This window comes from Stigmatopora nigra, chromosome 22 (genome assembly GCF_051989575.1).
Source record: "Stigmatopora nigra isolate UIUO_SnigA chromosome 22, RoL_Snig_1.1, whole genome shotgun sequence".
Lineage (NCBI taxonomy): Eukaryota > Metazoa > Chordata > Actinopteri > Syngnathiformes > Syngnathidae > Stigmatopora > Stigmatopora nigra.
The window spans coordinates 4,527,911-4,544,963 of NC_135529.1; the positions used below are offsets into that span (position 1 = coordinate 4,527,911).

The 17,053-nt window shown below is 38.4% G+C and overlaps 1 protein-coding gene across 2 annotated transcripts in view; it reads left to right on the plus strand.

Annotated features, from left to right (window-relative positions):
* Window positions 1-17,053, plus strand: part of LOC144215351 (single-stranded DNA-binding protein 2-like) — a 33,297-nt gene that overhangs the window by 10,839 nt on the left and 5,405 nt on the right. Inside the window, exons 2-6 of one of the 2 annotated variants that reach the window (XM_077744215.1) lie at window positions 5,220-5,292; window positions 8,001-8,062; window positions 8,157-8,241; window positions 15,429-15,458; window positions 16,246-16,335. In XM_077744215.1, the coding sequence (XP_077600341.1) occupies window positions 5,220-5,292; window positions 8,001-8,062; window positions 8,157-8,241; window positions 15,429-15,458; window positions 16,246-16,335 (340 nt within the window). The remainder of the gene's footprint in view (window positions 1-5,219; window positions 5,293-8,000; window positions 8,063-8,156; window positions 8,242-15,428; window positions 15,459-16,245; window positions 16,336-17,053) is intronic. The other variant, XM_077744216.1, reaches the window with a different exon arrangement.

Consider the following 17,053-nt stretch of genomic DNA (forward strand, 5'->3'; position numbering starts at 1 on the left):
AGCATCTTTTCACATTGCTGTTTAACATTTTAAATGGCATCTTTTCAGATAGTGTCATATACACCACCCACATCTCATTCAAAGATCTAAATTCTCACTTTGCATGTTTACAATATTTGGCTGCTTGGAACTTCTTATAAGCTGCAAAATTACTCCTATTTGGGCCCGTTTCGACCTCCTCTCGTTGTGCTTCTCTGCTCCTCCTATTAATGATTTACGTTCTGCTCTCTCTTTCTCTTTCTCTCTCTCAATTTCTCTTTCTCTCTCTCTCAATTTCTCTCTCATTCTCACTGTCTTTCTCTCTCTTCATCTGTGTTTTTCCTTTCATTGGTGCTCACATATATCACAATACAATGTCGTCTTTCTATTCCTCCTGGACCGTATGCATCACTATGTACCCATTTTCTTCACATATTCAGGTCCTGAACATAGCCACTACTGTGAATTTGTCTGTACCTAGTCATTTGCTGCACAGATTCAATTATGCTTTAGTGTAATGATAATGCCTCAGGGATTAATCAGTGGGAACCTGTTTTTCCTAATCAAGTGTTTGGCCTGAGGGTCTTAAAAATTCCTAGACTATTTGTTCATAAATATTGTGAGGCTACTATTCACCGAAAAAACAAACTGGGGAAAAAGATGCCAAAGGTTGTAGTGTTTTTTTTTTTTCTTCCCACTGATGTTTTCCTGAAGCACTGCATATAAAATGAATTATTCAGCATAGTAATGGGTCTATATTTGTTGTTGCTCATTTTGCCTCAGTGCCCCTGCCTCTTTCCTCCTCCATGCCCCGGCGCCCTCTCATGTCCGTCTGCCTTCCTGGAGAGCTCCTCCGACCCGCAGAGGATGCTCTACTTTAATGAATGAAGTGGAGACATTTAGCGTGGCTCTTAATGGCACATAAAGCCCTGCTGCGAGCCTTGATTAATCAGGGAAAGTGTTTGGTCCGCACTCACGGGGTTGTCCTCAGTGGGCGCACTGGCTTGATCACCGCTTATTCGTTTGCGCGAGTGCCTCTCTGTTCGGACCAAAGTTGTCTAGAGTACAGGCGCGTTGCGGCCAGGGCTCATGTCATCCACAGGTGATGTGTCTTTAAATGCCGGTAGCGCAGTCAAATTAAAATTTTTGACTCTATTGTATCTGTTGAATGGTATGTGAAGTGAAGTAGAGTAAGTGTACTCACATTTATTGTTCGTTCACTTTAGTTTCACAAAGAAAAGGTCGAATTTCTAGTTGAAAGATGAGTTTACTTCCACTATTTCATCTTTATGCAATAGTGTTTTAATTCATTGCATGCAACGCTCTTGTAATGCATGACTATTGAATTTGGACTTTTGGCCATGAAGTATTGACTTTATTATAACAGGTTCATGAGAAGAATTACAAAGTTCTGCTTTTAATCCTTAGTATTCATTTCAAAATAATAATAGTGGTTTGGCTTTTAGCCATTCATTGTTTGTTCATTTTCTATGCTAAGTCTCTGGGAATTTGCACCTGGGCTAAGTTTGTCACTTTTTCTAGAAACACAACCAAGTGGAACCTTAATGTTGGACCGATGTACAAATTGTGTTTCAAGCGTAGAAGGAGGCCTCAGCACACTGTTTTCCTAAGTAGGCTGCTGAAGCAAAAGTACAACATTAAGAACACAAACATACCCTGTTCTCGTGAATATTTATTTCACCCTACCTTCTGCACGTCTGTAGCCCCGTGTCTTTTGTTGTTGTTGCTGGTCTTTTATGTTTCTTTTTGTGTAGCTTAAATGACCTCTATCGAGTTGAAATCTATGACATTGTCACAAAGTCATCTTGTGATAGAACACATTACCAACTGTCAGTGTAACTATGATTTCATCCCACATTTCAATTTATCTTCATTACATGTCAGAAATTCAAAAGGTCATACCTAATTTACCATAAAAGAACAAGAAGTCCAAAATTTCAAATATTTTGTAAACAAATAAATTATAGGCAATTATCCTCTAAGTCTCTTTTTTTCCAGTAAATTACTAAAAGTCCTCCAAATTAATGTTGCTGTTGTTGTTTGTCCCTTTTCTTCGCAAATCTCTATCTTAATCGGTGTTTTAACAATTTTTTAATATCCTTGATTTAATTTGCTTTGCAGACACACTAATTGATATTGACACTTTTTTGTTAATAAGTTGTTGCAAACCTTTTACTATTTTTTCTGTCTATTAGTTCTAAATATTGAGTCCCTATTTCTTTCTATTTTATTTGACTATTTTCAGTATTTATTGGTGAGGTATTTTTATTAGCCTTAAACATTGTAATGATATAAAATCTATTAAATAGATGCATTTAAATTCTTTCTATTTGATCAATAATGGGTTTGAGGGATTTCCATAAGGACTATTGGTAAATATTTATGAATCTTTTATCTGTAATTTAATCATCGGTGGAATATAAGTTTTGCAAAGTGATGTTTAAATTCCTAGATTTTATGTCAAACTTATGTATGAGTCCAGAACTCAATCCAAAATATTGAACCTGGAGGACTTTTTGTCAAGCAGAATAATCAATAACTTTAAAAATAATAAACAAAAAAAATCTAAATAACAAAATGTGCTGTTTTAAACAACAAATGTATTTAATTGTACATATTTTGTGTTCAATTCAAGCCCATTTTTAGTGTACACTAATACATCATTACCTTTCTCGTAAGTGAGAACAAACTGTTGCTCAGGGATATGGAATCTTAACCATTTAGAATATAATCCTAATATCCCAAAAAAGTTTCTAAAAAGTGGAAAAAATAATTTTACAGTGGCAGGGTATGATTAACGCTTCGCAAGTGATCACTATATTTAAATGAAGTCATCTGCTTTTGCTGGTTGGCTATTTCTCAGGAGCAGCCATGATTCACGTTAGATCCAAAAATGAATTTGATTAGATGTGAAGCAGAGAGCAGCCAAGCACTTCAATATGAAGGAGAAAAAGGTCAGGCATGGAGTTTGCTGCTAGTTCACCTCCTCCACTTCCACACAGGCACCTCACATTTACGACCAAAAGGGAAAGAGGTTGTCCCTCTTCCCTGGTCAAAGTTTGTAATTAGTACTAAGTGCTTTTTTTCTAAATCTAAAACAAATTTCCAGTTTTTATACAATTAACACATGTAGAATGTTTCCAACAAGGTACTCCAAAATTCTATCCATTTGCTGTGTGTGCCCCAACTAGTTAGAAATAGATTATTCATACTGACAGTTTGTTTAATAGCAAAAGCCATAATTTTCTCACTTCATTATGTCCAATCTGGTTTCTTAACCTTGAACAGTCCCCATTCTCTAATCCTTAAAGCTTATCTAGGCTTTGTTTTTTGAGTGTCTGTCAGTCCACTTCCACTGAGCTGAGGGCTTTTTATCAAGTGAACAAGTGGGAAGTTAACAACGAGGGTGCAACGTGAACTAGGCTAGTGTTTTCAGAGTTGTTTTACACATCTTTTAAGAAAATTAGTAGCAAGCGTTAATGTTTGCTGCTTCCATTGAGCGTTGCTTTGCTTTCTACTTATCACTTCTACGCCAGCTATGCCCAATGTTGCTGCTTTGTGTTGAATAAAAGCGAGATGCAGGCAAAGGGAAGGTGGGTTGATGTCTATTTATTTCTGCATAGTTACCTTTCTATTTAAATTAAGTTTGAAGGAGACACATGGCAAATTCCAGTTTGAAGGTTTACAGTGTTTTTTTAATTCTATTTGTTCAATCACGCATTGTAAAACCACTCAATTTTGCTATACCAGTAAGTCCTGTGGCGCCTCGCTCGGCCGCTTCAACTTCAACACTCGTGCTCAAAAATGGCCAATTTATCCCAATAAATCCATCACAATTAAACGATAACAACCGTGCCATAAGAGCAAGCAGAATTCAAAAACTTTTTGTCTCTGTCTCCTCGTCCAGACATCACATGCACAATATATAAAGAATGGCAGGATGGAAAAGATTCGTAGCACTACACACTTCTCTCATCATTAAACGAACATGGGCAAAACAGAGGGCAGGGTGAAATGGAAGTTGGCTCAAAGACAATCGGTAACTGAGAAGAAAGTGACAAAGAAGATAGATGGTAATGTGGGAGAGGGACAAAGGAGAAGACGCACCTGTGTGCACAGTAGAGTGGGGCACAGTCCATCATCTCTAAGACAGGCAGACAGTCTAGAAGTTAATTTTTACCTCAATTTAAGAGGAGTCTGGACTAGACTTAGAAAGTTAGTTGCACCTTTCAGAAGGTTCTAGGAAAACAAGCAAACTCAACACAGGAAGTTGTGTAGAGCAGTGTTTCCCAACCACTGTGCCGCGGCACACTGGTGTGCCGTGAGCAATGGTCAGGTGTGCCGTGGGAAATTGCAAGAAGTCATATAATGTGATATTCAGAGAGAGAAGTTAATATGAATATAAGGAGATTAAAATCTAACTATTACAATGTTCAAATCAAAATATGACCGTTAAATTGTAGATTATACTATTATTTGATTCAAGTTGTGAAACAGAAATTTTGTTGCTTATTTTTCTCTAAGTCGAAATGGAAGTTGTCTGGTTTCTAGCGCATTAACTTTTGCCGACGTAAAGTCTGTGTGAACACAATTTTTTTTGCGGAATATTAGGAGATTTAAGTAATATTTAGAGAAAAATCATAAAATGATGCGATCAATAACTTTACTTGGTTATTTGCATGAATCAAACCGGAAGTTTTTCAGGGTCCACAGGCCAAATTTCCGTGACATTAGGTCATTGTGAAAAATTAGATTTCGGAATAATTTTGGATGCGATTTCTGCTGATAAAACTTCGATGAGAATAACTATTATAAATATAGGCGACAAAGATTTTCAGATGGTGGTGTCCCTTGAGATTTTTTTCAATGCAAAAAGTGTGCCTCGGCTCAAAAAAGGTTGGGATACACTGGTGTAGAGGATAGAACCCTCCATCTCAGAATTGTGAGTCTAGGTCTGTTCCGACCCTCCTGAGTGTAGTTTGCATATATTTTCTTCCATGCCTGCCAGGGTTTTCTTCGGGTGCTCCGATTTCTTGTCGCTGTCAGTACTTTTTAACTCATCTGCTGCCACTGACAGTGAAAGATCTCCAATCCATTTATGGCTGGCAGTTATTCATCGCTGTCCCTGTCAATGGCAGCAAATAAGTTAATGTAAGATAGATAGATGAGTATCATGAACAATGTGATTTATTCTATCATCCTTGTCCTTTTACGTGCAGGTTAGCGCTGTATGTGTACGAGTACCTGCTGCATGTAGGAGCTCAGAAGTCGGCACAGACCTTCCTCTCGGAGGTAAGTCACAAAGAAAGGATGTGCATGCGTATGTCGTGCATGTTCAGAACGCTTTGACAAATCGACCGACCCGAGTGCGGCGTGTCCAGTAAGTGTAAAAGCTGATTGAATTAGCCAGGACAAAATGTGCTGAGCCAACATGTCTGTAGCAGCCGATAAGCTTTTTTAACATTTGCGTTGCAAGTAGCCGAACTACAGCCAGGAAGCATTAAACATGACGTTTTTGTGCCGACGTCTCTTCTATGACATCATTCACTGATGTCCTTAAAAGCTCATTTTGTCCTTTGTGGTTTCCTCTTTTCCTTCCTCTCTTACTGGCGTCCTTATCTCCACCGCTATTACTCTTCCTTGGATACAAGTGTGTCCTTGCTGTAATTTAGATGAGGTAAAAAGGGGATGAGGTGGGAAGGAGGTCAGTAGATTCTGGTGCCTCGGCCTAAATAGCAGTAAATTCTCATTTTAGAGGACAGTAGATCGAGGCTTGTGGGGAAAGAGAACAATGAAAAGGAGGATGGTAAAGGTTATATCATAGGCTGCCGCCACTTCTTGTCCTTCTAACTTTATGCTTTGCGTCTACTCGCACCCGCCAGCCAACCACATGAAAATGATAGTTGTCCTTAGGTTGAATGTGGGAATGCATTAGCTAATGTGAAACAAGAATAAACACAGCCTTGTATACAACTGGCACACACTCAACTTTAGCTGGGATAGTGGTGTGCAGAAAAACACAACATTGAAGATCCGTTATCCACCTTTTATCATCCACATCTGTTTACATACACAAGGAAGTAAACGACAAAATGCACTTTGCACAACTTGCCTTTTACAGTTACACTTTTAATGATAACCACCTAATGTGACTTCAATAGATTTTTAAAAAATACATATTCACATCTCTTTTCATAAACCGCTTTACCCTCATTGGGGTCACAGGGGGTGCTGGAGCCTATCCCAGCTTACTCCGGGCCCAGGACATGACCTGGATTTGAAACCAGGACCCAAAGCTGTGAGGCCGACGTGTTAACCACTGGCGCCACCGGGCCTACATACTTGATATCCGTTTTAATTGTTGCTTCTTTAATTTTTTTGTATAGTTAAATGCATAATTTGTATCCCAAGAGTTCATGCAGCTGTTGAACCATGCAAGGAGAGAGATGCCTCTTTCCTCACCCCCTTACTAATCAGCTTCTTGTCTTTATAATCTGTCCTGCTCAACTGCTTGGTCATGCAGAACACAGGATCTGTATACCTTTTTTATATGCAGAATAAGAAAGGGATTTGAGAGCATGGAGACTAAGAGAGGAAAAAAAGACTAGGAAGAAGAGGAGAATTTAACCAGAGAAAACTTACCGGAGGGAAAATAAAAGAAAATTCGACTCAATTTTAAAACAAAACATTTTATGCGAAACATTTTATATTGTAGTCAGGATTTACTCAATGCAGTAATGTTGCAACCTTTGAGACAAGACAGCGGTACAATTTGAGTTTTTTGGACGTGACTAGGCACTATGAACACTTTTACTATAATTTTTAAACATCCTGCATTTTGACTCTCCAGATATTCACATAGTTTGAGAAGTAAAACAAAAATGCTAGATTCATTCATTGCAGACATATGGCGTACACTGAATAGGTTATGTACCAAATACTAATGGAATCTGGTTGCCCAGCTGGACACCAACCCAAGACACACTGCTGTCGACTCACTCATCCAATTTGCCCAACTATCCAGCCATGTGCAAGTGTGTCCCCCATACACTTGAGTAAATATACTGTTTTAGTCCCAGTGCATACCACATTAATGTTGTAAGGCCACTAAAGTCTCGACTGGAGCTGTTGAAGCATGTAAGAAGAGAGACGCTTCCTTCCTCCCCTTTTACCAATGAGCTTCAAAGCATAGCATTCCTCTAAAAGTCTCAGTCTGACCTGCAGCTGAGGTCAAGACAGTCTGACTAAAATTGCAATGTTCCGCTGTTTTCCTGTTATCAGTCTCGACTCTGTTAAAACAGATGACTCGGTATTCCCTGATACATTAAATGTTTAAAACATTTAGCAACAACCAAGATTATTTAGATTTTTAGTAACATACCGGTTTGGTCATGATGCTGCAGACTTTTAGAGTGTGCCTTTAAATATGTGCTGTCTGAACATAAATCAGCTTCAAGTACATGGGTTGACGTCATCGCTGTGTTAGTCAATGACCTTCACCGAGTCAATGCATAGAGGACTGTAGTATATAACAAGTGATTTGTTCACCTGAACTTACTCTGTACCTTTCTGATGCCATTAAATCCTCCCTCTCAGGTTAGTTATCTTTTTTCACATGTAAAAATCTAAACTAGCTTGAGGGGAGAAGTAGAATGCACATTTTTGATGCAGTGTCATTGTATATACAGGTGAGAAAAATAAAGAAGGATGTGATTGGGGTGTTTTACTTTCTTCCTCAGGTTTGCACATGTTCGTCATAACGTCACCCCCCCCCCAACACACCCTCAGCTTGTTGTGAATAGACAGAGATCCCAGACAAAGACTGACCTATCCACTCAAGATCTTTTCTGTTCTCTCGCTCTCTCTATCTCTTTTCTTTCACCACCACATAACTGCATATAATGACAAAGTAACATCACAATTCCACTGTATGTCAGGTGTCCTATTTGTTGGCCGTGTTTGGTAAAGCAACTGTTTTTTCTCTCTCCTGGTTTGCCTAGATTCGATGGGAGAAAAATATCACGTTAGGAGAACCTCCAGGGTTTCTCCACTCTTGGTGGTGGTAAGTACTATTGTCTTTCAAAATCAAAGAGAGATCATTGTATCTCGATAACGGACATCTGACTCAAATAAAATGTGTATTTTTTATGTTGCAGTGTTTTCTGGGACCTGTACTGTGCAGCTCCAGAAAGAAGAGAGACATGTGATCACTCCAGTGAAGCCAAGGCCTTCCATGACTATGTAAGTCAACAAATATTAGCAATGACTCTTGTATCCTTATTGTTTATTTACTACTGATCATTTTACCTCATGTAATACTATTGGGTGAAATGCTGATTAATTATGAACTACGTATAGTTACAACCAAATGAGTCATCATCTGGAGTTTAACAGATTTTAACCAAATAAGTTTGTTATTTGGTCTCAACTAAATATTTGGGACATTTCAGGAAAATCATTTGCTCCAGGCAGGTTTTAGTAGGACAAGTGCATTGATGGTCTTCAGTCCTCTGTTCTTCCTGTGTATCCTCCGGACTGACTCATCACATTTATCTGGGATGGGCTTTATTGAGATGTATAGTAGGAAGTGCACAGGTCAGGACTTTTTGCCTACCCCAGCAGGATCTTCCAACTCTCCACATCTCCTTTTGTGGGTTATACAGTGTGTTCATTTTGAGGTGTGTGTGTGTGTGTGGGGGGGGGGGGGGGGTGTTGTGCTACTGGATGCTCGTGTGTTGTGCAGGTGATGCTACTGATGATCAGTGTGATGAATATGGTAGTCACACGAAGGACGAGGTAGCTATGGGATGATGTCATCCTTTGGCTGCGTTGATGCAAGCCGTAGGGCAGTGTGACCTTCGTTCACAGGGCTAGAAAAGAAGGATAGAATGGTGGAAAGATAGAGGGAATGATGAAAAATCAATCAATTTTCAGCATTAAAAAGCATGTCAAAAGACAACTGTATCAACTATAAACAATGCAATATTTTCTTCTCTGATCAGAATCAATTGAAGAATGACTCGTAATCTTTCTTAATGACTTGGATTTTACATTTCCTGCAGGGATGTAATCAGACAAGTACAATTAGACCCATTGTAATAACTCTGAGGTCAGTTTCAATCAACACCTTCAATTCCTCAAAGCTGCTGAGATCCAATCAGAGGTACATACTGTCACATACTGTAACTGTTGCTCAATTATAACCAAGAAGACATTTGCTGTAAATGTTAAAAGACTATTGCAGCTCTATTTTCAGCAGGCTCCTTGTCTGCCGTTTCTCCACTTGGATATGCATAGAGATTTTAATCAGACATTGTGAATGTAATTACCTGCAGGTAGCTAATTAGGAAGTGAAGTTCTAATGAATACCATTGCAAATTCTTGGCACTGTTTTTCATTTTTAGTTCTTTTCGAGGACTAATTTTCCAGCATTTTACATCACAAATAGAATACTTTAACTACGGATGTGTACAGCATAGTTGGCAAGGCTTTTCTTCCAGGCGAACAAAACCATTGAAACCCAGTGAGTGGAGTGAGATGCAATCTTATTGATTTTTTATTATTCTCAGGCATCAGATTTGCCGTTTGCAGTTCTGTTAAGTGCTTAGTAAATTCTGTTCTCAAAAGTAAATGAATGGATTCCATTTGTGAGATGCCATGAAGTCATACAAATATTTTTAAATGCATTACTCAGATGTGGCCTTATTGAACAGTCTTAGTGTTAAAAGTTGTGTAGTAGAGATACAGTAGCTTTTAACGACAGATACATTCTATAAAGTAAGTTAATTCAAATAGTGTGTCTGGCTTTATCTATTCCAAGATAAAGCAGGAAAAAATGGGCAGTTTTATCAAAGTGACTTTTTTATTGCAATGGAATTATGTATGATTTGTATTTATATACAGTATTGCAATGTCTACTGCATGCATGTTCTAACAAGTACTTGAGTGTTATTGTCTCACTGTACAAAAATCGGCTTAGTGAGTTAATATTCTTCCAAAGAGGTAGGTAGTTAAAGATCGCAAAGAAAATTAGTGTTCGCAGATTGTGCTGGGACCCATGAATTTGATACCAAACTCTTGGAATTGAAGAGATTATCAGCGTCTGACACGTGTACTGGTTGTGCTGTGCAACCCTGATAAGAAAGTGCTTATTAACGGAAGCAAGCTGTTGGTTGGAAAAAAAGGCTCCCCAGGGGTAAGAAAATAGGCTTATAAGAGAATTGTATGGCTTTGAGTGCCCTGAGAGGTGAAGCTTTGCAAGTGGTCCAAATGTGGCGATGTCAAATTAATTATTTTATCGTGGTCTGCATAGTAGCTCTTGTTTTTTTTTTCTTCAGGTTGATTTTACAACTATTAAACTATCTTGCTGTACTAGCACCTCATTATATATAATTCACTTTTCTCAACAAATGAATAGAAACAATTTGCAGTGAAATATATACTGCTCAATTCATTGCAATTGTTTTATTTGTTCACACTGCCGCCGTGTGCCGAAAATCCCAAATACAAGGGAAATGCTGACTTGAAAGGAGTGTTGTCAAAGTTGATGACATTTAAAAGCTCCCAAATTGTGTTAGTAAATAAAAAATGTCATGAACATTCATTTTGGGAGTGTTCTAGTGCTTTAAATCTGTCCATTCTCCTTGTCAATGAGGAAAATAGATGGACGAAGAGGTAATTGGGCAGCAGTATTCTCTTATGAAGTCATTACACAACACCAGTGTGGGAGACAGCAGACACACGACAGTTGGAAACCAAAAGGAGAGCTCACCAAGCAGTGCCGAGAGCAAGCCACTTTGATATAAAAAAAAGAAAGAAAAAAAGACTCACCTTAATGGGCTTTATATACTCCTGGATGTGTGTTTACTTTGAATGACTGAACAGTTCTACAGTCTTTATTGTGTCTGGAAAAGATGGTGTTTGTTTGAAGGATTAATGTGAAACAAGGTTCATAAACACATGAGCCAAATAGTAAAAGCATGTAAGCATTTGGTGCATATTTTGATAGACTGGTTTGTTGTTTGGGCTTATTTAATTAGTTTGAGTTGGAGGTCTACACGCTACTCAGTCATGTTCTAGTATAGTTTTGTTTCATTGGGTGAGTCTGATGTTTATTGTCATTATAGTGGACTTCAGCATAGTTGTCATCTTAACCCAGGGATTTTTTCAAGGGGTCATAGAAAGTTCTATATTTTGAAATTATTGATGGTTTCTATCAAGATTGCAAAAGTGGCCAGACTCACATTTCTGTTTCTGTTATGTGTCTCTGAAATTGGCTCTAATTCTTTGGAAATGTCAAACCATAGTGTTTGGATTCCTGTTAACATTTACTGAGAAATGTTTGTGTTTCTCTGTGGATAAACTGTTTTATGATGATATTCTGTTACAATATCAACAAATAACCACAGACACTTTGCACAGAAAAGAACATATTGTAATAGTCTTTATTCTTTCTTGTCCAGCTCATATAGAAATTAACAATAAGCAATTAGAAATGTGTATATCATTCATTGTATTGTTACAATACGGCCATTATGCTGTCAACTTTTTCCAGTTGTGAAATTACCTTCACTGTATATGAAATTGAAGTAAGGTATTTTTACCATGATTATTATTTTGGGGACAAATTAAGTACTTGAACTTTGTTTTTAGGGACTAAAAAAAAGACATCGTTCCCCTTGTCTTAAAGAATTGTGGGTAACAAGCTGCTTCCAACCAGTCGTGAACCAAGGGGGATGGAGAGACCCCCAGTCTGTTTCCAAGGAAACAGAGCCATCTCTCTTCCTTTGCTCCATTCTCCAATGTTCCTTGGCAGTGTTGAGAAAGAGGAGGAGGAGGGAGATGTGCAGGTGACTCACTGTAGCATCATCGCCATGGCAATGAGGAACGGGTTCTCAGTGATGTGGGGAGCAGGGAAAACTCCATAGTTTGTTCTAAGGTGGAATTGGTTTTCATAACAAATTATCTTCCCTTCCTTCTTTAGTCTTTTTTTTCAATCCTCCTAGATATTCAGGGTTAATATCCTGCCTATTTTACCACTTCCTTTTCACCTTCAGTTTTCCATAGCCATCCCCCTCATTAAGTTTCCCACAGAGTCATGTGCATGTTTAGACAAGTGGATGGGCATGTTTGTGTTGGGGTAATGGTTTCATCTCTCACATTTGGAAAAAAAAACACAACTTTTGGTTAATGGAAGATTAAGATTTTTGTGCCCTGCAATCAACATAGTTCATAGAAGTACATTTTAAGAAATACTACTTAATAAGATGTATTACAATACAGCTTTTTATCACTTCTAACTATAAAAGTAAAAATCAACATTTTGTTCAAATGGAAACCCTCCACGTTTGTGTTTTTATTATTATTTAATTCACTTTTTTAGAATTGATGGAAAATAAATCTCACCTACGTGTCACTTTGCTATTTTGCTGGGTTTTGGGTCAACAACCAGGAATCAAACCCATATGAAAGAAAGAAGCTGTTAGCTATTTGTTACAACTATAATGGAGCTTAATGACATATATAAGGATAAAACATAGCATGACACAGCATCCCTTTTATCCCAAGCTGTGCCTGTAATCTTCCTCCTTTTCGCTCTATTGCGTCTCCCCCCCTTATCCCCCCCCCCCTAGCGTGTTGAATCCAAGTGAGATAGAGACTTGTGCTGAAGTGTGACTCTCCGGCTCCACACTGGCTATCATTTTCAACCCGTTGTGTGTATCTGACAGCACATCAGCCCAGCAGCAGCACCTAACATCTCACACAGGCCATCACTGACCATAGATGTTTACAAGGGTCGATAATGACATCAGTGATAAACTGACCAACTGATTATCTGATAGTGTCCTACCTCAGCAGTGAATTCAGCTAGATTATTATTGTGTTGCCATTATAGCCAATAATCAGCTTTAATGATGGCATCATTTTCTGCTCCAGGTGATAATAAAAGGTGAAAAAATGGATGAAATCAAGGTGCACAATTGCCGGGCAAGAGATATTATGTGTCGTTATGTCTGACATTTGCATTTTAAAATTTCTGGGAGGAGTTAAAAAAGAAATACAACTGATGACTGATGACCTCTTACAGCTGGATTCAAAACTGTAATAAAGGTCAAAATTAAATTGCAAATATTAGATCATAGACTGCTTCACATTATATGAATTTCTCCAGGACAACTCCTAATTACTGTAAGGGTGTCTAAAAAGTGCGTCCAATAAGGACTGAGTTTATTGAAATATTTTGCATTACCTCAAGAGACTGGAGAATGTGTACAATTCATCTGCATAGCATTAATCATCCTTTTGCTTTGTGTGTGAGTGTGTATGTATACGTCAAACTTCTAGCATCTCCTCTTTCCATCCGACTCACTCTCATGCTCAGGAAGTGGCTAATGGCATTTTTAGGGGATGGTGGGAGCAGTAAAGAGGGAGGGGGGATGGAGTTCCTTCCTGTGTGGTGTGTTTTTTTGTTTTTGTTTTTAGAACTCTTCCATCCGAGTCTTCATACTAAACCTTCGACACTCAATGTTTAGCAGGACGTGTTTTTTCACCACGGCTAATATTATGGCAAATGATGGATTTTTTTTTTCAAAATTAGTGCATTCAAGTATTTTTTGCAGCACCCCCCGCAACCCTAATGGTAAAGCGGTTCAGAAAATGAGATGAGACATAATATTATGCTAATATCATTATTATCCACATACAATATCCATTAATAAAAGTCGACTGCAGGAGAAACAAAGTGTCGAGGAGACAGTGAGGCAAAGGCAAAAACGGAGACGGTGAGATAGAGATGAGAGGAGAATGTTTGACATTCTACTCACGCAGTGTCTCTCATAGTGTTGCTCAGTCTCTAAAGCAAAATGGAAATGATTCCACACTTTCTCTTACACATACACCCACCCACCCACACACACACTAAACGTGTTGCATATGCATATATTAGTGAGATACACGAGTGGTAAACTTACAGGGTTTGTTATCTCCTTGAGTATTACTAGGACATAACAGTGATTAGATTAGTGCCGTGCGAATGTATTGCATTGCTCGATTACTTTATATTGTAGTGGTCTTTTGTGTAATTGCACTACCTTGCTCATTCCCTCAAACCAATGTTTGCATTCTCCGTGGGGTACCAAGGGATAAGCTTTACTTTGAGTAGATTCAATCGGCTGCCAACTTTGTTTCTACATAAACGTCCACAAGAGTGTTGGTTCCACAAAATGCATTTCTGATTAAGAGACGGTAGTAATACAGAGCTTTCGCCTCCATAGTCCTTTTTCAGAGCTGTAATTGATTCTCAATTCCATAAAAGGCAGCTGGCAAATGTTGCAGTGGAATGAATATTCTGTAGAAGTATTGTAACACGCTTTCAGATAAAGGGATACCATTTTTAGTTTTAAGGCTACATTGCAGTGTCACTCAATGGATACTATCAAGTATGGTGATTTTGAACCCTCAACTCTTGACTTTTACACTTTTTTGTATACTTTTTGATCATGTGTATTGTAGAAAAATGAATTGTCGTACGAAAGGTGCATTTTGTGCACGCTGTCTTGAGCGCATCTTGTAGTTTGACTTTGCAATAACTGATTGCAATTAGACAAAGTAAGAATAGAAGTGGTTCCAGAGATTTCCCTTAGGCAGTTCAGTTCTGAATTAGGCTGGCAAATAGTTTCGAGGAGTTAATTGTAACATTAAAAAGTTACTTAAGTGCTGCTTTTTACAGCTGTGTGACAAAAGTTACATTTTAATGGCTAATAAAGAAAGGTATGATGTAAACACTATAGGTCTCTTAAAACCCATCTAGGGTTTTCAATTAGGGTTTCAAACTAAGTTTAAGGTTTGACATAGATAGGTTAGGGTTCTTTATGATCCAGGCTCCAACTTTCACAATGAAGAAAATGTTTTATTTCTCTAAAAGGCAGAATTTTAATAATAATCTCAGTCTGGGGTGTAGTCTGCCTATTGCCCAATGTCCACTGGGATAGCCTCCAGCAATCCCTGCAACCCTTGCGAGTATCCGTGGCATTGATGATGAACAATATAAACAATCTTCACCATCATACAACTTACTTAGTGTATAATAAATTAAAAGTACTCAACCTGAAAAATAAGCAGGAGTAACTACTGAAGTGTATAGCTACTGAATTATTGTGACGTCTAGTTTTTGTGGGAGGAAAACATGATACAAAGGCTTGATGGCTAATTAACACGAAAGTCGTGTTTGCTCAATGCAATATCTCCGCTCGAGGAAAGTATGGATGAGGTCTGAATGGTGCAACATTTGGGGTTTTCAACATTTGAGGTCTCGCAGAATGGAATAAAGTCTAGTTTGAAGATAAAAGGTTCCTTCTAGTCCCTAGGGCAGGCAGTCATCTTGACTTGTTTTTGTTGTTTTTCTTTTCTCTCTGTTCACCCATTTGAAGAGCGAAAATGCTGCTTCGTCAGCAGGTCAGGTAGATATTTTTCTCCTTCATAGACCTCCTTCCAACACACAAATACACGCTCACATAATCTCTGCTTTGTCCTCATTTTCCTCTCTCTCTCTCTGTCTCCCTCTCTCTCTCTCTGCCCCCCCCCCTCTCTCTCTCTCTCTCTCTCTCTCTCTCTCTCTCTCTCTCTCTCTCTCTCTCTCTCTCTCTCTCTCTCTCTCTCTCTCTCTCTCTCTCTCTCTCTCTCTCACTCACTCACTCCTCTTTCTCTCTCTGAGCATGAAGGCAAACTCAGCAGACCTCTAGGCTGCTATACTGCAGATGCATTGTGGGTAATCCATAATGGAAGAAAAAATTAGACCAAAAAGCGTGACAACTCCCAAAGTTCCTCTAATATATTTAATCTTTGTTTGGCAATGCTACTCTGTGTCAATATCAAGTTTTCCCAAACGATTCAGGGTGTCCCCCGTCTAGTGCTCATAATTAGCTGTCCCCCATCTGGTGATCATAATTAGCTGGAATAGGCTCCAGCACCCCCTTGACCCTTGTGACAATAAGCGCATCAGAAATTGAATGAACATTTGAGGAAATCAATAAAATTCATTGGTATTTCTGTTGTTGCTTTTTTCTAAATGGGATTGATGGATATTTTTATAATGCAAACCTTCAAGTGAAAGTTTCTGAGGTTAGAGTTTTTTAGTAAAGAATTAGAGGGGGAAAAGGGTGATATGCACACATTGTCACGTAGGGCAGCTTATCTTATTTTGACACTGGCACAAAAATCAACATAATGTTTATTTTTGACTTTTAGAGTGCGGCAGCAGCTCCTAGCCCCGTCCTTGGGAATCTCCCCCCAGGAGATGGCATGCCTGTGGGTCCAGTCCCGCCAGGATTTTTTCAGGTGAGCACACAGCATAGTGAGTGCAACTTTGCTGGCTGCAAATATTTTAAGTACCTTTGCAACCGAACTCAAATGCCTACATCTGTCATGCAAATCAACAATTTTCTTTAATTCCTCTGTTGGCTTTCTCGGGTACTGTTGCCCCATCAAACACAATTGAAGAACAGAAATTGTGGACGTGGACTCTTGAGGGCCTTGAGTACTCAGTAGGGGTCTATAAGTGATATTACAATAGCCTTCAAAGTCAAGCAAATTTACTACTATACCATTGCTGTTGCAAAAGAGTTCTATGGCCACCTCCTGGTGTATTCTAAAACTACATTTTGTCATCGCATACATATGTCCTGTATTAAGTGAGATCTACACTACATAGAATTGATATTTTAGCATTTAATGATGCAGATTTTTTTATTTTTTTTTAGGGAAAAAAGGAACAAGATCCCTACATTTGCTTGAACCTTTATATATATATACATACATGAGCCAATGGAACATTAATGGCAATTAAATAAATTTTTAAAATATTAGGTTTTCATGACACTAGTGTGCATGTATAAAACAAATGTATAAATGTGCTGAACTCAATATATTATATTTATTTTATTTTGCACTGTTGACTCATGTCATTAACAGCAAATGTCTTCTATTATAGGCAAAGTGTTATGTCATTTTGGCCGTGCGGCATATTGGCATGAGCAGGATGAGTTAAGAGTTAATT